Genomic DNA, 25,686 nt, shown 5'->3' on the forward strand with positions numbered 1-25,686 from the left:
CCGCTCTAATTGACGTATGTCTTACCACCGGAGAGAAAATTTCTTCATAGTCAATCCCCTTTTTCTGTGAATACCCTTTTACTACCAATCGAGTCTTGAACTTCACTTATTCTCCCTTTAACATTATTTCTTTCTTCTTGAATATCCACTTGCACCCTATGACTTTCTCTCCTTTAGGAAGTTCCACTAGATCCCACGTTTGGTTCTTATGCAATGACTCCATCTCTTTTGTCATAGCACCCATCCACCTGTCCTTCTCATAACTGGGTATCGCCTCCTAAAAAAATATAGGGTCTCCGCTATTAGAGTGTATACTAAAAGCCTAGCTTTTGTAAACATTTATTTTTGAAATTAAAAGAATCACATTGGTCAAATGTCTACATTTATTTATTAAGTGTAGTTGTTCAATTAATTTATATTGTAGATAACATGGTGTGGTATCACATACAGAAGATCGTGTTATCGGTTCTTTATAAATTATAAACAGTTGCTCACGATTAAGATGGAAAGGAACAAACCGTTGGAATAGTCGTAGTGTAATTAGGTATTAGTTTATCTTAATTAATAAATTACACTAATACACTCTAAGTGTATTGAGTAGGACCATTTAAGGTAAGTTCTTTTTATACTGACTTAATAAAAGAACTAGACCTTAGTTATTATGGAAGTGTGTGCTCTTAATCCTAATATAATAACAAGCACATATATTTAGTATTTATTTCTTTGACTTATAAAAGGGTGAGATTTAGCTTGATAAATTAATAGACTCGATAAGTTGGAAAATGATATTACTTATAGTGTGTGTTGTTGATTATAGAAGGAAACTGTGTCCTAGTAATCTAGGTTGAGAATGTTCCCAAGAGGAGCTCATAAAGATTGTCATGTTAAACCCTGCAGGAGGACTTAGTCCGACATGACAATGAGGTTGAGTGGTACTACTCTTGGGCTAAGACATTAATTAAAATGAGTTGTCAGTAACTCAATTAATTAGTGGACATTCGATATCTTAAACACAGGGAGACTAACATACTCATGATAAGAAGGAGCTCATAATGTAATTTGGGATTGGTGCGGTAGTGCAATAATAACTCTCTAGTGGAATGAGTTATTATTGATGAACTTGAGTTGCGTGTTCGGGGCGAACACGGGATACTCAAGCTCATCGGAAGGTCAAAATCAATTTCTCCTCTAGGTCCCTGTCGTAGCCTCATTAATGCCTCATATCCACCTATGAAAGACCCATCTTGGTGTCCAAGAGGGGGTCAACCCAAGGCTTGGTGACCAAGCTAAGGGCCAGCCACTATTCTTCCTAAGGGGGTCGGCCACAATTTGTTTTGAGGGGCCGACCACCACATTTTAAATTAGAAGGGGTGTTTTGAATTTTTAATATCTTCTCTTTATAGATAACTACAAGTTTAAAAGAAGGATTTTAAATTTACAAAACTTTCCTTATTTGAATTAGGCCACATGGTTTAAAAGAAAGTTTAAAAGATTTTAAAACTTTCCTTTTTTAACCATCCTCATGGTTGTTGGAAAAAAGGAAGGGAGTTTTAAATTTGAAACTTTCTAATTTTGTAACCATGTTAAAAAAGGAAATTTTAGAAGAGAAGTTTTAAATTTTAAAACTTGGTTTTAATTTTTAAAACTTTCCTTTTTTAACATTCACATTAAAAAATTAAAAGAGAGCTTGTAAAATTTTATAAGAACTTTCCTTCTTTGCTTATAAAATTTTTTACAAGATTATTATCTTCCTTTAAAGGGTCTCGGCCAATCATCCAATCAATGATTCAATCAATGATTGAATCAATCAAGGGAAACAAAAGGAAAAATAAAAGGGGAAAAGGAAAAACAAGAGGAAGATTTTTAATTTTTGTAAAAATCTTTCCTTATTTGCCTTGGGCAAGTAATATAAAAGAAGGGGAGGGGAGGCCTCATGAGATCAATTCTTATTCTCTTGCTTGTACTCCCTCTTGTGGCCGACCCTCTCTCCCTCTCTTTTCTCCTTGCTCTCTTATTTCTTTGTGGTGGTGGTGGCCGAATTTTAGAGAAGGAGGAAGAAGACTTTGGGTGGTGTTCATCTTGGAGGATCGTCGCTCACACGACGCTCAAGAGGAGGTGAGGAATACGGTAGAAGATCTTGATGTTATTAGCATACAAAGAAGAGGTATAAACTAGTAATTATTTTCTGCATCATACTAGTTCTTCTTTGTACAAATTCTAAACACAAGAGGCATATGATTCTAGAGTTTCAGATTTGTTTCGAAGTTGTATTTTTTTTGTTTTTCGAATTTGTGATTCGATTGTTCCTTTTGGTTAAACCTAATGTTATTTTAGAAAATTAAATATTAAATTTCTATTAAAGGCTTTGTCGAGGCAGTGGTGGATGATCTCATACCCAAGAAGGCCTAGTGTCTCGCTATGTTTGACCTGGGAGCCGATTTTAGAAATAAATATTTAATCAACTTTATAACATAGGTGCATTTGGATCAATAGTGTTAAGTTCCGCTTGCGGTCCAAATCTAAACCATTAAGAACAGATAAGTTAAATTTGGAATCAATAATGTTAAGTTCCGTTTGCGATTCTTAATTTAATTTCTAAAGAACACAATAGGTCATTTAGGAAAGGTTCGACACTTGTATAAAATTTTGTACAATGGAACCGGTACGATCTTTCTAGGACCAACCAACATCCGCTACTAGTGATAAGCACATAAGATGCTAAGTCTTCGAATCTGTATCTAGTGGGTGATTTTACGACTTGTCTCGTTCTACCACTAGCTATAGTGTGATGCTCCGTGTGCTTTGAGCTAGAATCATCAGAGTCATGAGTCTCTAGCTCCACCTGCACACTATCTTTCTCTATGTTGCTCTTTGGTGTTTCCTTTCCTTCTTCCTGATTACGCTGTAACATAGCTTTCTCGTCAAATACTACATCTCTGTTGATCACGATCTTGTTTGCTTTAGGATCCCAAAGCTTGGAGCCTTTAACTCCTTTCTAATACCCCAGAAATATGCACTGCTTTGACTTCGCATCCAGCTTTGATCTTTTCTATTAGATATATGCATATAGGCTGGACATCCAAAAACTCGAAGATAAGAGTAATCTACTTGATTCCCTGTCCATACTTCCTCTGATACTTTTCCTTCTAGTGCTGCCCTTAGTAATCTATTAATGAGATAACGTGTCATGTTAACTGTTTCTGCCTAGAAATTCTTTGTAAGCCCTGCATTCAGCCTGAGACATCTTGCCTTCTCAATGATTGTCCTGTTCAACCTTTCGGCCACCTCATTCTGCTAAGGTGTCATGCGAACCGAGAAATTCCTTATTATCCCATGCTGCTGATAAAATTCCTAAAACATTGAATCTATGTACTCAGTACCATTGTCTGACCGAAGGTATTTGATCTTTCTTCCAATCTGGTTCTTCACTTCAGTTTTCCACAGTTTAAACTTTGCAAAAGTTTCTGACTTATAACGCATAAAGTATACCCAGACCTTTCGTGAGAAATCATAAGTAAAACTCACAAAATATAAGTGCCCTCCATGTGATGCTACACTGGTTAGTCCCCAGAGATCTGTATGTACGTAGTCCAGAATCCCCTTCGTCTTGTTTCTCGCCGTCTTGAATTGCACTTTGCTTTGTTTCCCAAGAACACAGAATTTGCAGAATTCAAGCTTGCATGTCTTGACACCCTTCAACAAATCTCTCTTGTGAAGTTCTATCATCCCATGTTCACCCATATTTCCTAGCCGCATATGCCACAAGACTGTATTGTCTGATTCAGACTCCACTGAGGTGACTCCACCTACAATTGTAGTCTCTATCAACTTGTAGATGTTTCCTACTACCTTTTGTCCTTTCATTACCGTCAGAGCTCCCTTGCTGACTTTCATCGCCCTGCTCACTGATTTATAATTACAACCAATACCATCCAGTGTGCTTAGTAAGATCAAGTTATTCCTTACCTCTGATATATATCTGACATCACATAAAGTTCTGATCATACCATCAAACATCTTGATTCTGACATTCCCTATATCAATAACTTTGCATGATGCATCGTTTCCCATCAACACTGATCCAGAATCCACTGTCCTATAGGTGTCAAACCAATTCTTGTTTGGAGTCATATGATATGAACATGCAGAGTTTAAAATCCATGCATCTGTCAGCTGCTTTGAACTCAACATAACTGATAGCATATCTCCATCATCGCTCTCTAAATTTTTTCTTCAACTATGTTTGCAGACTTTGCTGAACTATCGTTGTTCTCTGCAATATATTTCTTTATCTCTAGACAATCTCTCTTGATATGACCTTTGCCTCCACACTTGTAGCACGTGATCACCTTCTTTCTTCTTGACTTAGAACGAGCCTTGCTATTGTTACCCAATCCATGTCGAGATTTTCTCCTACCATGCTCTTGGTTGCTATTTACCACAAGTCTTTTTCCCTGAGAAACTTCATCACTTGTTTTCTTCCTTTGGTGAAAACCTAGCAACACACCTATGATCTCCTCCAATTTGAGAGTTTCCTTTCCCCCCATCACAGTAGTAACCAAATTCTCGTACGTAGGAGATGAAGGTAGAGAATTCAACAACATCAGTGCCTTGTCTTTGTCTTCGATCTTCACATCAAGTTGCTTCAAATCACTTACAATCTAGTTGAATACATTGATGTGCTAGCTCAGATCGGTGCCTTCTGTCATCTTCAACCCGAATAATTTCTGCTTGAGATACAGCTTATTTGTTAATGACTTTGACATGTACCTTGTCCATGACATGGTACATCACGTCATCCATAAGATAAAGCCTGATTGTTGCTACTGTCTTCGCCTGAATTTCTTCCCAAATTGATCTCTCCATGCTTTCCGATTTTCTTTCTCCTAGCACCTTCACCATGCCTTGTTGCACCAACAAGTCCTTGACCTTTCTCTGCCATAATCCAAAGTTTCCGATTTCATCAAACTTCACCATATCAAACTTCATAGATGTTGTCCCCGACATGTTGGAGAAATCCACCAAAAACCTGTAGCTATGATACCAATTGTTGCGCAAAGAGAGGGCAACACCTCTCAACCTCTAAAGCGGAGAAGAAGAGGGAGAGATAAAAGAGATCACGCGAAGCAACAAGATAAAGACACACAAAAGGAGAGCAAACACGAGGAAGGAGAAGAAGAGAAAGAAGAAGAGTTATCGTGGTTCGGCGATGTGTCTACTTCACAAAAACGATCGAAGCTTTATTAGAATTCTCTCTACACAAGAGAATCATATTACATGATTCTTATGATTGTTGTTGTACAATAGGTTTACAATGCCCCTATAAATAATGCACAAATCCTAGACCCAGTAAAATCATAAAAGAATTGTTATGAAAAATCGCAACAGAATTCTTTTATGAAAAATCGTAACAAAATTCTGTTATATAAAATTGTAATAGAATTTTATTACGAAAAATCTTAACAGATTTTTCTTTCATAACATTCATCGCATTAACCTCATCTAAATATGAGACACCCGTCAACAGTTGTCTTCGCAGCTGTCTACCAGATATGGTGTTTCCAGATTTGAGTCCCTCATGTGACGGTGAAGGGTAGTCGACTTGGAGTTGATTGTGGAAGAGAGTTTGGTTAACTTAGTTGATTTTCTTGTATGTTTGATTGTGTTATTTTCTTAATCATGTTTGATTATTGTTATTGCACTTTGATTGTGTTATTTTCTTATTCATGTTGATTGTTGTTATTGCACTTTGTTTAGTTTTGTTAATGCATGATTGTTGATCTTGAATCATAGGGTGGTAATGTGATACAAGTTTATCTTTTATGCATAATTAAGGTTTGTTAATTACGATTTAGGTTTGTTTAGTTCACTTGCATAATTTAGTTAAATATCTTGCTAGTTCATTTGTTTTCGTATTATACCTATTGATAAATGTTCTTGTTTCGTAAGGTAACAATGCGGTGAAAGTGTTTCTTCAATAGTTAGATAGGATTTTAGTTTCATTTCTTACATACTATTTCTGTTTATGGTGTTATCCATAGTGTAGAGTGACATTGCGCTATGAGTTCATCTTTTTTAGTTAGATAGTATTTCATTTGTTGTATTAGGTTTAGAGAAACACCCAAAATAAACCCCTAGTTCAAATTTTGTCTAAAAACAAACGTCCGATCATTGGTTCTACGAGAGAGATGACTCGATTCTCTACTATACTACCTTAGTATAGGTTAAGGGGTTCGGTAGATTAGAAATTATTAATTTAATGTGAGCGAGTGACAGACGCACACTATAAAAATAACTAACATCAAGTACACAGTAGTAGTAAAATGTAAGTGCAGTGATCTACTAAGATGATGATGGAGGATGGTCTGAGCTCCAGGAACGTAACAAATCCATTAGCTTGAGATGACGAGTCCTCTACGCCTCTTGAAGACGGATACCTCCTACCGAAGACTTGTCACCGACTCCTCAAGTCTAGTAACTTGGTCGTCTAGAGTAGGAGGGGCTAGAGATGGAGACATCTCAAGAAGATTAACAAGGATAGCAGGCATGCCCGCCTCCTTAGTTGGAGTTGGGTCAAGCTGAGACTGGACTATGGGGTCAGGCTGATTTTGGTCCTCTCACCTCTAAGATAGGACTCCATGATCATCTATATGAACACCAGCTAATGATGAGTTCCTAATACCTACTATGTCAAACTCATTTAGGACTTTGACATCACCAGTGGCAACATTAAAACCTAATGATGCTAAGTAGGAGGTCAAAATATGGTAGTAAGACATATGGACTCGTCGGCTAATGCTAACACTAATTGAGTAAATGATGGTATGAAATAAATGCAGACTAATATCTATGTCTAGCTTCTGACATAATGTATAAAGAAGGAATGAGTGAAATGGGTGCATCATGGCTACATCTCGGGTAGTCAGAGACAGAATGCACATTATGAGGACTCTATAGAGGGCATAGTCTTGGACCCTAAAGGTGACAAACCTGAATTGAGTCACTGTGAGTATGCATTGCCCCTCTAAAAAATACGAATATATTGTATCCAGGATAATATGGGAGTAGGGATCAATATATGGTAAATCCCTAGAGGGATGCCATAGAAAGGTACTCATTGATGGTCTCAATGCTAAAAAGTCTCTAATGGTGGTAGGATATAGTGTAATATCTCTACCGGCCACCCTAGTGGTGTATGTGAGATCATTGACTTTAACTAAATTATTGTACAGTTTGGCGCACAACCCTAAGTTTACCGAACTATATAGCAATAAATTAAGTTATGCAACCTATATTAATCAATGATCTTTACATAGGGAATGCATGAACACATGAAGAAACTCCTATCAAGATATCTAGAATGTAAAGGAATAAAAGAGATAGATGAAAATCTAATCCTAAATTTCTTTGTAAGAAACTTAGCATTTGTATTAGCAGTTCGAGAGGAACCAACCCCAATATTTAGTCTCTTCCTATTTAACAAAAATACTAAGAATGAAAATTCTAAATTAATATTAAAGAAAACAAAAGTTTAAAGTTTAAGGCATTACCGAGGCATTTTGAATATTTATAAGAGAAACGACAACCACGATTGTTTCTAAACCCCGCATGCTTGAAGGCTGGGAGTTAAAACCTTTAAATTAAAGGAAAAAATTAAATTTCAGAAGTTCACAAGAGCAAACTGCCGTGTTCAGGCGCCTAGGGTTCGGCTCTCGGGTGCCTTATATAAACGAGCCCAAGCATTTGAAATGTGTCCAGGCGCCTGCATAGAGGCGAGTAAGGGCACTCAAACCAGCTCCAGACACTTAGATCCCAAAACCATGGGCGCCCCTCAGCAAAACCATGGGTTGGTTTTGTTATACAGGGCGAGGCGCCTATACGAGGTCCAAGCGCTCAGGATTAGGCGACCAAGGCCCCATGCTTTTTTTGTTAATGTAGGTTCAAAATTAATTTAAGGTTTTAAGTTTAGTTAAGTTGAAATTTGGTCCCCATGCTTTTTTGTAATATAGGTTCAAAATTAATTTAAGGTTTTAAGTTTAATTAAGTTGAAATTAAATTTGAATGTTTAATTAAGTTTAAGTTAAATTTAAATAAGTTAAGTTTGATAAGTGTAAATTTGATTAATTTAATATTTTAATTGAGTTTAAATTTTGATTAGGCTTAACTTTTAATTAAGTTTTAAAAATTTAAGTTTAATTGAGTTTAAGTATTTAATTGAATTGAGTTTTAATTAATTTTGATTAAATTTAACTTAAGTTTTAAATTAATTTGGATTAAGTTTGACTTAAGTTTTAAGTTTAACTTGAGTTTTAAATTAAGTTTTAATTAAATTAAATTTAAGTTTTAAATTTAAGTTTTAATTAATTCTTAATTAAGTTTAACTTAAGTTTTAGATTAAGTGTTAATTAAGTTTAATTAAATTTAAGTTAATTTTTTAATTAATTTTAATTAAGTTTAACTTGAGTTTTAAATTAAATTTAAGTTAAGTTTTAATTAAATTTAATTTAAGTTTTAATTAATTTTACTTAAAAAAAAAATAGTAACAAGACTTGACCCCTAAATTATTATATTGAGATCTGGAAATTCGATCGGATCTTATTCTGATCAATTTTATGTTGGGAGATATCATCTTTACTGTGTGTTGAAAGAATATTTCTGAAGGATGAGAAACTAAGACTCATTTGCCCAGCTAAGATTAAAGTCGTTCAGATTTATCTTATATATCTTAACATTAAGTAGAATGATAAATTCTCCTGATCTGATGAATTCTTAGGCTCGATCGACTATTACAGAGAGATTTATATTTAAAGAATAAGGAATTAAGCCCCTTAAATTTGATCAACTATTGATCGACCGACTTTACTTGAGAGTCATAATAATAAGTGAGGAGTTAAATCTAAGTGAAAATATTCCACTTAGATACATCTATTCTTATCAGGACTTTAACCACTTCCTTATCTTAAATTTGACCACGACATTAGATCCACTTCTAATATACCATATCAATTCTGTATATAAAAGATGCACTGTATTATAGATTCGGGAATGTGTTCCTCGTAATTTCTTAATGTATATATGGTAAAAATTATTATATTTAAATTCTTTTTCCGCTTTCTAATATCTCCATCATTTCCCCTTCCACCACCAACGACCCACCACAAAGCTGGCTGTGACGACAAGCTAGGAAGAAGAAGAAGGGAAGCCACTACAAGTCTGCAAAGCGCTAGCTACCCTTCTCCTCCGTCGGCAACGGCGGACGCTGCCACTATGGCGGTGAGCTCTAGATCCTCTTCGAAGATTTCTCCATTCCTTCGTCGACCTGGAGCAATTGAAGCTCTTCTACCACTACCTAATCTCTCATGCCTTACACCTAATCTTGATCCTAATCCTAATTCCCCTTCTTGGCACAGCTACCACCCGCCTCAGTGGTGACAAGCTCCTCCAGATCAGGGATGCCCTCCGCCTCCACCTCGTGGCCGCCTGAAGATCTCCAATGCAAGTCTGTTTGAGGTTGCTATTGCTCAACCAGCAGCGCTGCAACCTCCGCATCCAGCAGCAACAATAGCACTCTGATCTTAGCCCTGATAACGATCCCTACCAAGCTGCCGATAATGATGATGAATCCGACAAGGGGAGGAAGGGAGGAAGGCGGGCCTAAAGTTGAGCATCTCAGGTTTCAATTTCAACCAGTTTGACGAGGCCAACAAGGAGGAGAAGGTGCAGATGCAGAAGTTCTTTTCTTCTTGATTAGCATCGGATTGCTGCTCGCCGTCACTATCTTGGTCTCCATCCAATATCACATCATATCGGGCGGCGGTGGGGGTATGGAATCTGTGCCGCATCGATCGCGCTAGAGTTGATGGTCTTCCTCGCGTGCACGTGGCAATATAGATTCAAGAGGTTGGTGGGGAGCCTGCTAACATAGATCTCGGCGATGGTGGTGACGGCGGCATGGCAGAAGCAGGGGAGAGATTTACCGTCGGACCTGACGTTGCTATACATCGGCACGGCAAAGGAGGAGAACTGGGTGTTGAAGAGGAACTGGAGGCAAAGGTTGCAACGCATCGAGCAGTCATCTCGACGGCGAGGCAAGCGTCGCACCCCACGCAAAAAGGGCTTTCCGTCAAATTTTGACCGGATAAAAAAAATCACAAAAACAGTGACCCCGGATATAAATCCATCTGTTTATCTATTATTTGACGATGAGTAAACAACAGAAGGAAAAAAAAAAACATAGCATTACAGCTCCCCCACTATAAAGCAGCCCATCACAATGTGAGCTAACATGATTTCAAGACCGCGGTCTAGTCCTTTGCGGGGGCGGTGATATCATCGTTTGGAGAATAAAACAAAATCTGTTTGGTTAAATCTAAATTATACAATAAAAATATGTTTATTTGAAGATTTTAATAAATAATTTAATTTATTATTATTATTATTATTATTATTATTATTATTATTATTATGTATAGTTAGTAATTTAGTATTTTATTAAATTATCTTTAGTTACAAAATTAACTATACATAATAATAATAATAATAATAATAATAATAATAATAATAATAATATTATTATTATTATTATTATTATTATTTAAACTCTATTATATTTTACTATATTTTCACATTTTATATATATATATATATATAATTTTTTAAATATTTTTTAATTTTTAATTTTTTTTTAAATTTTAAAAGTTTTTTTTGCTTTTTTATATTTTATATTTTTTAGTTTTTTAAATTTTTTAGGGTTTTTTATATTTTTCTATTTTTAAAATTTTTTTAATGTTTTTTTTACTTTTTAAAATTTTTTACATTTTTCTATTTTTTATGTTTTTTTAAATTTTTTCTATTTTTTTTATTTTTTTAAAGTTTTTTTACCATTTTTTATTTTTAAATTATTTTTTAATGATTTTTTTTTTTAAAAAAAAAATTACGTTTTTTTATTTTTTATTTTTTATTTTATTTTTTATATTTTATTTTTTATATTTTTTATTTTTTCTTTACATTTTACTTTTTTCACATTTTTCTTTTATCCGAGAATATTTTGGATAAAAAAGAATTGATAACCCCGGAATCAAGAAAAATCTCAATTTTCTGAAGTTTTTCAATTTCTGGTTGCATGTCCCTTTTGCTTACGTGTCGGGCATGGAATATTACAATTGAATCATCGATTACCTAAATCAAACAGGATTTTTATTGATAACCTTGGATGAATAATCAAAATTATCAGGATAATCCTCAACCAAAAGAATTCCATCTTTACATGCCACAAGGACGGTACATGATTCAAACTCGTCCCTTCTTAACATTGCTAGGATGAAAGGGAATTGGAAATCTAGCGTAGTACTTTGTTTCTTTTCTTCTACTTTTATGCAGTTGTTTAATGCAAAACACAATTCGATCTGATCATTTCAACCTGATTCGTTTGAGAAACAATTTGATATAAAATTATTGGGGTCAATAGACTCGATGTATAAATGATGCGAGTACAGTTGTGCGCAAAACGACAAGAGTCGGTGGTACGTCCTCAAGGTCTCCCAACTTGTGAGCCTCCCAGTTGTCCAATTTGACTTGTTCGTGACCTAACAGTTGATTGACCAACCCAATAATACAGTTCAGTGCATGCCTCTGCAACTTTCCAAACTTTGAATCAGAAAGGTTGCCTTCCTCTTCCCTTTCCCTTCTCAAATCTTTTCTTCATGTTCACGTTTGGACCTAACGTTTAGCTCTTTACCACTGACTTTTCCTGACGTGAAGGGAGAATGGATGACTCTGAGCTACCAAGTCAATTAGATCTCTGATCTGTTTTTTTTTTTTTTTTGACTTCGTCAGTCTGCAGATGACTAGATTCCTGGCACAGCAGTGGCTGGAAACTACTGAGCAAATTCCAGGAACCATGCCGCATAAATTAACAAACAGATCCCTAAGGAATTGCCAACCGGCAACCTCCTCTGTTCTCCTTTCCCTTCGCTTCAAGCTTTCACGGCCATCAGTGGTCATGGAAACACTTCCCACCTCCCCCAGCTCCGCCACCAGCGGCAGCTGCATCAGCATCAGCATCAACGGTGGAGGAACGCCAAAATCCATCGATTCTAGCTCGTCCCCCACCACTTTCGTCCAGGCCGACTGTTCCTCCTTCAAGAAAGTGGTCCAGATGCTCACCGGCGGTACCTCCTTCGGAGCCGCGCCTCCCACCAACGCGCCACTGCCGCCGCCTCGGAGTAAAGTTCCAGGTACCGGCCCCAAAAGGAAATCTTTCAAGTTATACGAACGGCGAGAGAGCCTCAAGAACCTCAAGATGAAGAACCTCACGATGACCTTGCACAAGGCGACCGTATCGCGGCTGCCGCCAAGGAATCAACCGTCTCCGAGCTCGCTGGACTTTCCTGACATGTATCTGAGCCCCATCACGCCGCTGGTCGCCGACCCCTTCTGCCCTCGTTGGACATCAGCCGAGCAGGACTGCGACATCGCCGAGAGAGGGTTCTACTTGCGGCCGTCGCCGAGGGAGGCAGAGCCGCCGAAGCTGCTGCCGCTTTTTCCTCTGACGTCTCCGAAGATGTCCTCTGCATGATCGTTGCAAGTGAACTCAAAGACTCTGTATGCCATGCTCTTCGCGGTGTAAAATTCGAGCTTTATATATATCTGTTCTGTGTACTGTCGACGAACCACACGATCGGAACAAATTTTTTATCGGAAAATTATCAGGTTTCGAGTGTATACACAATCAACCAATTGCAGATCAAGAGTCAAACGCAATAACGAAAATCGAGTTTCATTAATTATTAGGCAGAGATTCATTTAATCCACCGTTTGAGAGTTGACGAGTATAATAGTCGACAAAGCATGGAAGTACTCAACCCAACTGGATGAAAATATTCATTATTGACGATCAGTTAGCAACGTCAGAGTGGAAAGTAGACAGCATCTGCAAAGGCACGCTGTTTAATTGGAGCAAAGAAAAAGCCACACCAACGTTAATTCCTACATCTGAAATGTCAAGGAAGGTGGCATCCACTTGAGGACACCATTCCAATGTCGTACCATAACCGATGGATAAGAGAAAACATGTCCTCACGGGACTTGCCAGCCTTTTCCTCAGAACGACTAAAGACTGGAAGACAGCAACCTTCTTATAAAGATAATTATAATGTAAATCCTGTGAATCGGGCGATCCAGAAAGGATCCTCCCTGCACAATTTCTCACTACTTTAATTAAATAATAATAATTTATTTTGTTTTGTAGTACACGGTGGTAAAAGATAAATACGATAGAACTCAGTTCCATCGACAATTGGATTGATTCGAATTCATAGAAAAAAGTTTAGTGATTTTAACGTGGCTGTACGATGATATCGGACCCAGTCAGCGGCATGCAAATGGAGATCGAATTTCGAAGCTCATTGATCGTGAGGTGGTGCCGCGGCTGCGGACGCTGGTGCTGTCCCCACGCCCTGTCAGACTCCACCGTCGTCCGCAGCCGCGCATCTAGAAGCCACGACGTCGCCTCCGCCCTGCCGCGCGCGCCGTCCTCTGCCACCTCCTGCTCCTCCGCCTCCAACATCCGCACCACCTGTCTCATCGTCGGCCGCGTCACTGCATCCTCGCTCGTGCATGCCAACCCCACTGCCACCAGCCGCACCGCCTCCCAGTCGTCGAACCCCTCCGATTCCCGCATCCTCGCTTCCAACACTGCCAGATCCCCGTTCACCTTCACAACCTCCCGAGACCATGTAACCAGAGGCGGACGCCCATCTTCCACCGCCCTCCGCCCGCTCGCCAACTCCAACGTCAGCACCCCGAAGGCGTACACGTCCGTCGCCGTCGTCGCCCGCCCAGTCCTCACCACCTCTGGCGCCAGGTACCCCACTGTCCCCATCACCTGGGTGGTCCCCAAAGGCAGCCCCCTCCGGTGCGCCCGCGCCAGCCCGAAATCGCCCAGCCGACCGGTCATGTCGCCGTCCAGCATCACGTTGCTCGCCTTGACATCACGGTGGAGCACCACCGTCTCGCCTCCCCAGCCCTCGTGCAGGTACAACACCGCCGCCGCCACCTCTCGAAGGATCCTCACCCTCGATTGCCAATCCAATCGCTTCCCATCGCCAAAGATCCACTGGTCAAGGCTTCCGTTCTTCATGTAGTCGTACACGAGAATCATCTTGCTGGCGGTTGCTCGTCGCGTCCGGCACCACCCTCGGAGGCCGACCAGGTTACGGTGCTTCAGCCGGCCGAGTGTGCGAACCTCCGACGAGAAATGCTTCGCCTCCGCCTCGTTGGTTTGTGAGAAAACCTTCACCGCCACCTGTTCGCCTCCGAGCAGCCCCTTGTAGACCTTCCCGTTGCCTCCTTGGCCGACGAGATTGCTGCCGGAGAAACCGTCCGTGGCGGCGGCAATCTGATGATACTCGATTCGATGTGGCCAATACTCCGATTCCCATTCCTCTATCATCTCTTCGACCAACTCTCCCCTGTTTCCCCTGTCTCTCCTCCTACGGCGGTTGGCTACCCATAAACCTATTATTCCCGCCATAAGAATCGCGATCACCGTCGCAGACACAGGAAGGATGATCAAAAGGCGCGTCTTGTCAGATTCCAGCGTGATGAAATCAGGGAGATCAGTCGTGATTAGGCCGGTGCTGGCAGAAGAATTAGTGTAGCTGAAGCTCAGACCAAGGACGCGGTGGTGCTGCATTAATTGCCCGTTAGAGGCGGCGAATCCGACGTACATATCGTCGAGAAAGACGTCGGAGAGGTCGATTTTGAAAGAGATGAGGGGGCGGCGCGGCTTAACGCCGAGTTTTGCAGGGGCCATGGTGACGTTGAGTTTGGCGCCGGCGTAGTCGACCCAAGCCTGGTAATTGGATCCGTCATTTAGGGTGAGACTTTCGAAGGTAACTCCGTCTTCGAGCCAATATCCGGCGGCGGCAGCTTGAATAGAATTGAGGGAATTGCGGTTGACGCCGACATGGTTGCCGTTCATATCGTGCAATTCCGGGTTGCCGAAGACGTCGAACTCGACGGCCAAGACGCGGGACGAGGGGTCTCCATCAGAGGATCGATTGAAGAGGCCGAGGTGCTGGGAAGAGGTGGCGCCGAGGGTGTCTTGGGAGGGAGCGAAGAGGAAGGACAGACCGTGGCCGGGTAGGGCCTGGGGGACGGTGGCCATGGAGAAAAGGAAGGAAACATAGAAGGAAAGTACGCCGAGGGAGGAAGATTTGGTGGGGATGGGGTCGGGGAGGAGGGCGCGGCCGAGGGAGAAGGGGTCCTTGGAAGTGAGAGAGAGCATGAAGAGGCGGCGGAGGAGGCGGGAGCTTGAGGGGAAGGGCTCGAGAGTGGCGTTGGCGAAGAGGCTGAGGTTGGAGGCGTTGAAGCCGTTGAGGAGGACTTCGACGGCGGAAGAGAGAGTCCAGAGGAAGCTGAGGAGGAGGAGAAGGAGGAGGAGCGACGGCGGCATTGAAGACGCCATAAAGTAGTTGGAGCGAAGGGGGGAATGAACTAGTTGGAGCGAGGAGAGAATTGGTGATATTATTATGCAGACTTTTATTCAGCATTATTTAGTCAAAATATAATGAGATGTTGAAAATAAAAGAGTGGATAAAAATTCGCTTAAATACGAAGTGGTGAAGTGTTCAACTCATTACCAAGTTTAATCTATTTATTGTTGACAATTTAAAAATAAATAAATTTAAAAACATTTTAAAAATCAAATTGGCTCACGATTAATTATTTTTTTAATCTACCAAACCTATCAAATAAAATAATCAAATTCCTTGATTGGGTATGCATACAAAAGCCAAAGCTCAAATTTACAAGTCTTAAATACATTTAATTACAACGTGAACTCTTCATTTACCATTTAAAATTCAAGCTTCCAATAATGACTAAAAAGTGTTGAAAATTTCAAATCTCAAGGAGGAAACCAAGAAACTTGTTCTATTTCTACAAGTATTATTCAGACAGGATCAATCCATTTTATCCCATTTTGGATGAAAGATTCTTTCGTTTTGTAAAATTTATTTTTTATTTAAAATAATAAAAAGTTATGATTAATAAAATAATTTTGATTCTAAATTCTTTATATATATATATATATATATATATATATATATATATATATATATATATATATATATATATATATATATTACTTTCACTGGCTTTTATTCTATTATTTTTTCCCTCCACCCTTAATTCTATCTTTTTAATTAAGTTGGGCAAGAAGATGACTAATCTATACTATTGAGGAGGCCAAGAGTTAGCCAAATCAACCCAAGCATTTTCAATTTTATATATTAAATTCATTAAAAAAAATTATTTTCTTTTAAAACATCTGTCTTGAAAGTTGCTACTTGACAGTGTTCTCCACAAACCAAATTAAAACCTAAAGATATTGAAAATGAGACGTGGCAAGCTGAGAAGCAACGCTCGATCCATCATTCGCCGTGGTCACCAGCAGGTCCAGCACAGACGCTGAGCCCTCTTTTCCAAGCATTTCTTTCAGGTCGACGTGCAAACACACTCTGAACTCACAGTAAAAGAAATTGGTAAATAACCACCGAATTAACAATGGAAAATATTGTTCGTTGTTAAAATAAGCAACGGAAATTAATTTCGTTGCTATTTTAACAATAGAATATTTCTTTTACTAAAATAATGATTAAATTTTAAATCAAATTAATTTTCAATAGTTAATCTTCTCTTATTTATTTTTTTTAAATTTCTTCTGCTTTATTTCTCCTCTTCTGCCTCTTACCTCTCATCTTCCCTTATTTCTCCCACTTATCTCTCCCTCTCTCATCAATTCTCTCCCATCTTCCCTCTCCCTTTTCTCGATAGAAAGGAGTCGTCGGGAACGCAGGTGAGACCGTGCCTGGGCTGCCTGTGGCCTCAATGCAAGGTTGCACCTCTGCCGCCTATGACCTTGCGGCAAGGTCATGAGGTTGCAACCTCTTGGGAGCTGGAGCTAGGGTGGAGGGTTGTGTTTGGAAGCAGCCGGGGGTTTTCAACACCAACAATATGCCTATGAAGAAATTAGAGAAGTTCTTCAACACATGTATTATTCAATAATGACGATAAAAATAGTAATTCAAAAATTAATTTATAATTTATCATGTTCGAATTATAATTTATTATTATTTCTATATTTATTATCATCATAAAAAATAATGAAGCAATTAATTTGTTTTAGTTATTTTTCTTTCTTTTCTATGTCTGTATGTCTACATATACACTTCAGTGTATACTTTCTAATATGGTATTCCTCTCTTCTTCCTTTGTATCTACTACTAAGCAACAGAGCTTTTTCATTTCCTCTGTTTTTGCGGGAATCCAACATTAACCACAGCAATCACATTTACTACTATCTTCCAGCAACAACACTAACCATCCTCTCCCTCAATTCCAGCCGCCCAACTACAACAGCTCGTACTTCTCTGTGCAACTCTCTTTATTTCCTCCCATCTCCTTATTTTCACAGCAATAACATCAATAGTTGTTGTTCTCTTTCAATATCAAAATTCCAGCACGGATTCTCATTTCTTTCTCTACAACCCTTTACCTCCCATCTCCTTTCTTTTCTCCATAAATCCAGCCACGGCAAACCTTCTTCATCTCTCGTAATCCTTCCCAACAAGCCATCAACAATAGCTCTTTCCTCTTCCTTCTCCAACAATCCAGCAACGTATTTCTTTTTCCAGCAAGGCAGTATAGTCGAAGAAGCAGGCGTCGTGCTCGTGTTTTGGCAATAAAAGTACCTCCAACGGCACAAGGAATCAACTTCTTCTTGATTATTTTCAAACAAGAAGACACCATTGTAGTTTTCGTAGCCACAAATCTTCTTCATTATTAATGTCCACGATCCAAATTGAGTTTGCCATCAACTTTATTTTAAAACAAAATGTTTGATGTCTTCTTCAAAATCTAAAAAGATTCCTTCACCATCACAAAATCCTTTTTTTTTAATTCATACGGTTTCTTCTGTATTTGCTAAACTTGACGGTGATAATTGTTGCCTTTGGAAATTGAAATTTCTTTCTTTGCTTTGTTTTCATATGGTTTATTTGGCCATGTTGATAGTAAGTACTTCATCCCAACATAAAAAAAAATGATCCATCTTATGCTATGTGATTTAAAAAGGATCAATTAGTATTGATATGATTAATCTCATCAATTACTCAGTCAATACTAAAAATACTATGTGTTAATTTTGAAGTGGTCAATCAAGCTAAGTTAAACTATGCATATTTGATGTCTTGTGTCTGAGTGTACAGGAACATAGGAACATAAGAAATTGAGCGGAAGACGAGGTGGATGAGAAGGATGTGATACGAGAATCGAGTCAACGGGCTCGATACATCCGAGGGACGAGAAGCTGCGAAAGAGTACACAGGTGGAGCAAGAAGGACGCACACGACACTTCCGAGGGACGAGAAGCCAAAGCGGAAAACTGCTCGAGAAGAAGGCAGGAGTTGCGTTCGGGTGAGCTCAACTCTAGAAGGCTGGAGGATCACCCGTTCGACCGGAGAAGGAGCCAGACGAGTCAGCATGAAGCCGACTCGTTCGAGCGCCTGGATCAAGTTCAGGGCGCTTAGACGTCCGGACACCCGGACTGCCTTGGTGGCGAACATGTCACTTTCGGCACCACGTCAACAGCACTGAGGGTGCTCAGATAGGTCCAAGCGCCCGGACGGTGATAAAATTTTATCATCACATCGTTGTGTAGCCATTGTGAGCAGATAAGGTGCATAGCCGGGGGCACTCGGAGTGGGTTCAAGCGCTCAGAGTCGTCACATCAGTAAATGACTATTTTTGATCAGTAGACTATAAATAGAGTCCTGGTTCTCTTCATTTAAACAATACTTGTTCTGTACTCGAAATATTCATTATGTTCTTTATTCTTTGAGTTGTCAACATCCTATACGAGATTTCTTCACCTCCGACTTATGTCGAACAAGGAGTTTAGTAAATGTGTTTCATTTGTTTTGGATTATCAACCTTCCCGATAGCAATCAAGTAAATATTAGTAATCTCGTACTCTTTTATAAGTATTTCTTTTCTTTATTAAAGTCTTTGTATAACTAATGTCGAAAGAGAGAAAGGTAGATTCATCTTAATTGCAAGGTTATTCACCCTCTCTAGTCAGCCAACAAGGGACCAACAAATACTTCCATGCTCATGGGGCTCAACATCTCTCATCAAGTGCGGGAAGTTCTGGATCACTTTTTTGCATCCTACTCTTAAGCACGAGTTCTCCAACTTCGTCTACAAATACCGTCTGTACAATAACAAGATATCTCCACCAATGACTATATGCAATCAGTTAAGACCATTGCCAACAATTTAATTGCAATTGAACATCCAATCTTTGATCCAGAAGTATTAATGTATATGCTTGCAGGGTTAGACACTCAACTGATAGTTTTGTTCTTAGTGTCATAACTTGTGTGGGTCAACTGTTGCTTGAAACACTTCACTTTTAAAAAAACTCCTTTTCTTCTTTCCTCTTTTCCACCTTATAATAGCTTCTTCATGTTTAGTTGCCTCTTTATTTTTCTTATGAGTTTTCTTCGCCAAGTAAAATAATAATAATAATAATAATTGATCTTGTCCGAAAATTATGAAGATAGCAAGCTGGGGATATGACTACTTGTTGACTGGATGTGGATTCTGCTCTGCTCTACAATCACAAGAAACGTCAGTGCTGAGCCAGGGAAGGGGTCACCGGCATTGGTCCATCGATGCTCAAGTCAGTCACTGGAAAGAGGAAAAATACGGAGCAACAGTGTGCACAGGCGTGAATATTGAATAATAGGTACTTCTACTGGTATATGAACCCCCTTTATATAATGCCCTGGTGGGCGACGTGCATGCTCCTCGAAGTGTGGACATGTTTTCCAATTTATCCTATGAAAGGACTTGTCAAGAAAATATCTCTGACACCATACTTTAACAGAGCATGCATATCCCTGATAAGACAGTAGAAGCTTCCGTTATATGATCCGCCTGTTGATCATGCCCTGTGTCAGCGGCACTATCTCCCAAAAGGATATTGAGATATACGACAATGATTTCACTATTCAGCTAAGTGGGGTAGTCGCTCGGTTGGGACTCCTCCACTCGGTCGGCCTCGACTGTTCTTTCTTGTGGTGACTAGGTATAGTAGCTTGTCCCCTCCCGCTCGGACAAGCGCTTCGGTCTCCTTAGTGTTCTGTCGATTCGCACTGAGCGCCGATCGATCTTACCCTATTATTCTGAGCTAGACGGGTGGTTGGCTCGGATAAGTCTTTTACTGATTAAACATTACCTGCACCGATCGGCTAGTGTAGTTGACCCCCTGCTCGGCCCACATTAGGTGAGCCCGTTGGTTCGCTGACGTTGACCTCCTTGACTTTGACCTCCACGTTAGCTGTTATCTCCATCTTTTGACATGCACTTAGTGGACCCCCCTTTATCACCACATCACAAGTCTTCCTCTGAAGTCTAGTCAAAGGAGGTTGTAAGTCCGACTGACTGGACAAGTAGTGTCTTGAGTGACCACCGCCGATTGGACACACTTTGTGCTCTGGATGTCGGTTGACTCATATCTTCTAATTGTCATTCGACCTTAGTTTATTAGCTTGAGCCCAAGCGTTGTTCGGGTACAATGAGCGTCGAAGTTTTATTGCTGACTTAGAGATCTCATTGGCCGACCAACAATTCCTTTCTCTATTCTCGAGCTCCTGATTGAATCACATAATCTTCACTGTTCTACTTTATTTGCTGACCTGAGTGTGTAGTTGTCGCTCAGATCATACCTTATAAGCCTGGTGGTGGATTAGCTACTCGGTTATACCATAGTCAGATATCTATGCTGATCGGGACTGTTGACAACAACACTTAGCGAATTTTTTCATTTCTCTGCGCATTTTTGGATGAGTGCCCTTTCATAGTGGCTGACATCATCTAAATTTCTGGAAAACTATGCAAAACTTTGATCATTATGGTCGAGCACGAGGTCATGTCTTTTAATTAAGTTCCATTAATGCTCTCCCGTAGTCAACTGCCACGTGTCCCACCTTCTGCTGCCGCACATTTGACGTGACAGATAAATATCCATTGATGATATGACAGGCGCCTTTTCAAATTCCACGGCCAGATCTCATCCTTATTTTTCATAACCCTCGATCAGATGGCTTGGAGAGATCGCTTGCCAGGCTTTATAAGCCGTTACTCACTCGTCGTCTTCTTCATTACTTCTCGCATTTTCAGTTTCGAGCACTCTCTGCGACGCTTCTCCTCCTCATCTTCTCCGGCAACCTTTCTCAGTAAGGTTCTTCTTTCTTACTTTCGTTGAATCCGTGCTTTGCTTCTTCTCTCTTTCCTTGTTTTTGATGGCTGGTTCTCAACAACCCCCTGTGCCTGTTCCCGGGCTCTGGTACACTTCCACCGAATCTAAATTTAATGGGGATGAGATATACCAAATGAGATCCACATACCATTTCTCATCTGACTATCAAATTGTCATTCCCTCTGCCTATGACCGGCCCCATGAACCTCCAGCCGACTTCCTGTCCTTCTTTAAGGACCAATTTTGTGTTGACCTTTGATTTCTTGTTCATCCTTTCTTTTCTGCAATCTATAAATATTTTCATATATCCCTACATCAATTAGTACCGAACTCGTTTAGGTTATTGTGTGGGGTTGTCGTGTTATTTCATCTGCACAACATCCCTTTAGTACCTCAGGGACCTTCTATTACTTTTATTATCATAAATTGTCTGAGCCGGGAACCTTTTTGTTCGAAGCCCAAGTCGGCTCTGAGTTTTTTGATAAGATGTTTTCCTCTAATAAGCACTGGAGGGAGCACTATTTCTTTGTTCACTTTCTCGATTGGCTCAACTTCGCGACCAGCTCGCAGATGGAAGTAACATGTCCTTCTTCATTGCAGTGGTAGCATCTTACTTTTCTTTTTCTACTTGTACCCTACACTTTATTAAATTTGTTAGATTTAAATATTTTTTTAAATCTACTTACCATTAATGTCATTTCATCATCATCGAGAGAAGATTCTGAATCTTGTTTGTGTAGGATCGTTGCGCGCTAGAGTGGGTGTGGGGGGTGAATAGCGCTCGTGACTAATTCGTTCGTTTTAAAACGATCGAGTAAAAATGCCTAGCTTCACTCACTAGGACTTTCCATCTGCTTGACTTCACTCACCAGGACTTTCATCTAACTTCACTCACTAGGATTTCCACCTCACTCACTAGGATTTTTTCACTGTCCGGCTTCACTCACCGGGACTTTCACCTACCTGGCTTCATTCATCAGGACTTTCACCTAGCTTCACTCACTAGGATTTTCCAACTGCTTAGCTTCACTCACTAGGTCTTTCACCTGACTTTACTCACCAAGATTTTCCAACTGTCTGGCTTCACTCACCAGGACTTTCAACTGCTTAACCTCCAGTTAGGACTTTCCTAGTCAAGTATCCGATCAACCCTTTGACCTACTTGACTCTTCTTCATATCTAACTAGTCAACCTTGACCAGAGGGAAATTGTATCAACAATCTCCTCAAACGGACGATTGCATTTGCAATCTCTATGTATTGTCAAACATCGAAACCCAAATATCAAGACTCAAGCTTGAGCCAACTCAAGCTTAGTCAATAAGGTCAACATTGACCTAGGGATATTGCACCAACATTGACGACTTGGAGAGTTGAATCCTTAGCACAATCGTCGTCAGGGCAGCTTTTGAGCGTCGAGGAGGCGTTTTCTGAGCAGCTCGAAGAAGCAGAACTTGTTCGGAATGTTGTTGTTAAACTCCTGGTCGAAGGCTGCTTTTATAGGCTGTTTCAGGCACCTGGAACCCCTCCGGGCACCTGGAACAGGTAGTTCGACCAATCGACGTACGCCACATCAGCTTGTAGATAATTTTTGAGTTCCGGACATCTGGACTGACTCCAGGCGCTCGGACCAGCTTTTTCTAGTCCTTTATTTTCTACAAAATAAAGTTAGTCCAAGCATAAAACAATATATATAATATGAGATTTGACAGCATCTGACTGTCAGGTTTTAACTAAGTTTCGTCAAAACTTTAGGTCGAATCAATGCCTACTGTTCCCTCTTCGGGGAACGCGCCCTCACCTACTCCTCTTAGGAGAAGTTACTTGTTGCCAGACCGGTCCTCCAGACCGAATGTACTTTTGCTCAGCGCCCGAGGCTTTCGATCTTCATGCTGGACATCCTCTCCACGACCCGTCCAGACTTCCACCCAGTCCGCGACCACCATGATTTCAACCTATAGTCCCCGACTCTAGGATGTTGCCTGAAGCGCTTGACCTGCCAAGACTTCCCACCTAGGGTTATCACCCATACCACCTCCTAGGGTTTTCCACCTGCCTAACCGCAGCTAGGCTTTTTATCTATGAACACTTAGGACTTTCCTGCAAGCTCAATCAACCTTGTTAGATCATAAGACAACTTAACTTTGAACCCTTTGACATAATCAAAGCACAGGTTCGATAGTCTGGTGCTTCCTGCACCAACAATTCGCCCATCTTTACCTTTAAGGTCATGTTGTGCTTTGGCTCCTTTTTCAGATCTACACATCTTGTTTCATGAACTTCAAAAGTTGAAAATAATTCTTCTAAAGTACTAGTTTCTAGATTATTAGATATATAGTAGACATCTACTAATGATGCCCATTCAGTATTTCAAGGGAATACATTAAGCGCACACTTCAGTGAATCTCGATTGCTTACCTTTTCTCTGAGATTTGTGAGTCCGGTGATGAGCTCCTTGATCCTTGAGTGAAGGTGTGCAACTATTTTTCCTTCTTCTTATTGCTGATTTGGTTTCTGAGCAGATCCCATCTCACGAGTTTCGCCTCTGATGTTCCTTCGTGTAGTTCCATAAATTTCTCCTAGAGCTCCTTGACAGACTCGTAGGCTCCGATCCAGTTGACTTCCTGTGACAGTAAGACACTTTGTCGTTTGTCACGAAATCGACTTGCTCCTTCTTGGTCCATTGGTGTTTTTCTTTGTCTTTGGATGCTACAAAACCAAATTCCATTATCAAGAGTAAATACCTCCATCCTTTTCTTCCAGCTATGAATTCCCCCTCAAATTTTGGTGGGTAGATGCTCAGTCTGGCCATCTCATGTACTTCATTCAGGAGTTAGTCCTCCTGAAGCGACCTTGCTCTGATACCACTTGTTGGATCTCGAGCGGCTGACTAGAGCCTACACAATAAGAAAACAAAACATCCTTTCTCGACTTATAGCTTTACCAATATTAACAGTTGTATAAAACAAATAAAAACTAAATAAAGAAAAGAAGAGGCACAACTATTTAGTTTGTTACAACCGGGGAGGTTGTTAATCCAAGGATGATGAAAATCTCAATATTGTCTCTTTCAGGCGGAGAAGCCTCTTACAGCAATCAAAGCTCACAATCACGAAGATAAATAGACAAGTAAATAATTACAAGTGTTGTTTCTCTCTTTTTCAGTTGTGTATTAACTTTTGGGACCAGGACTGTATTTATAGCCCTGATCGGGGTGCCTGGAAGGGTTCCAAGTACCTAGAGAGGGATAAAATTTTATTCCCGTCGTAACAGATCGTGTTTGATACAATCTGGATAAGATTCAAGGTTTGGGGGCTTGGACTAAGTTCGAGCGCTTGGACCGTCCAGGCGCCTAGATTCAGTCCAAGCGCCCGGACCAAGTTAACAACTTGTTAACTTGTTTGGTCTGAGTTCTTGCTGCGACTCTGCTCGCTTAGGTCTGAGTCTTCTGCTCTGGCTTCGGCTCCACTTGGGTGATCTCGTCCTTCCGGAATATGGCTCATCCAAACCCAACTTCCGACCTTCGAGCAAGCTTTCGCTCCGGCTTCTCATCCCTCGAAAACGTCGTGTGCCTCCTTCTCATCCGCCTACATACTCTTTCACAGCATTTCGTCCCTCGAACGCACCGAGCCCGCCGGCTCTCTCCCGTGTCGTCCTTCTTACTTGCTGCATCTTTTTCTCAACTTCCTATGCTCCCAAGCTCCTGCACACTTAGACATATGGTTAAACACCAACATGACCTAACCTAGCTTGTTTGATCACATCAAAACCACCTTGGGATACCAACACTCTCCACTAAGAAAGACACTCCTTCTCAGAATAATCCGGAGGTGGAGAAACCTTGTACAAACTCACACAAGCATACAACTCGAAACAAGAAGTAAATGTAAACAATACAATGAATAACCTCTCTTATTCGATATCATGTAGCTTGTCGATGCCACTTGAATCTTGAATGTGCAGCAACACTTGTCCTCAAGATGCTCTAAGAATTGGTAGAAGAATTGTGAGCCTGGTGAAGAAGATGTTCGTGTAAGCGTTGTCGAGTTTGAATCTCACTGTCGCCTTTATACTTCACGATCTAGGGCTCCCAATCGATTAAGCATGCTCCCAATCTATTGTCACGTCAGATCCCAACGATCATAGTCGTCTGAAGCTCGCAACCTGTGCAACAGTCATATCCCAATCGATTGGGGAGGCTTGAATCGATCGATCGATAGATTCAAAGCACCTCTGTGCTCTCGCTGGAAAAAGCCCTGAATCGATTGACCGATCGATTCAGGCTTCCTTGCATCCTTGCAAAAAATCCAGTCCCAATAGATCGACCGATCGATATGTGTTGCCCAATCGATCGGCTGA

General features: G+C 40.3%; 2 protein-coding genes across 2 annotated transcripts; one reads left to right on the top strand and one right to left on the bottom strand.

Annotated features, from left to right (window-relative positions):
* Positions 1-11,664: 11,664 nt before the first annotated feature.
* On the top strand, positions 11,665-12,660 carry LOC122046525 (VQ motif-containing protein 19-like). The gene has a single exon (XM_042607262.1). It carries the CDS (start codon positions 11,843-11,845, stop codon positions 12,575-12,577), a length of 735 nt encoding a protein of 244 aa, XP_042463196.1. The 5' UTR covers positions 11,665-11,842; the 3' UTR covers positions 12,578-12,660.
* A 40-nt stretch (positions 12,661-12,700) lies between these two features.
* On the bottom strand, positions 12,701-15,545 carry LOC122046520 (L-type lectin-domain containing receptor kinase VII.1-like). Its single transcript, XM_042607256.1, has one exon. It carries the CDS (start codon positions 15,467-15,469, stop codon positions 13,337-13,339), a length of 2,133 nt encoding a protein of 710 aa, XP_042463190.1. The 5' UTR covers positions 15,470-15,545; the 3' UTR covers positions 12,701-13,336.
* Between the last annotated feature and the right edge of the window lie 10,141 nt (positions 15,546-25,686).

This window comes from Zingiber officinale, chromosome 2B (genome assembly GCF_018446385.1).
Source record: "Zingiber officinale cultivar Zhangliang chromosome 2B, Zo_v1.1, whole genome shotgun sequence".
In the NCBI taxonomy this organism is placed as follows: domain Eukaryota; kingdom Viridiplantae; phylum Streptophyta; class Magnoliopsida; order Zingiberales; family Zingiberaceae; genus Zingiber; species Zingiber officinale.

Bases quoted from the DNA above. Each gene is read 5' to 3' on its own strand.
- LOC122046525 (XM_042607262.1), top strand. From the start codon at position 11,843: ATGACTAGATTCCTGGCACAGCAGTGGCTGGAAACTACTGAGCAAATT.
- LOC122046520 (XM_042607256.1), bottom strand. From the start codon at position 15,469: ATGGCGTCTTCAATGCCGCCGTCGCTCCTCCTCCTTCTCCTCCTCCTC.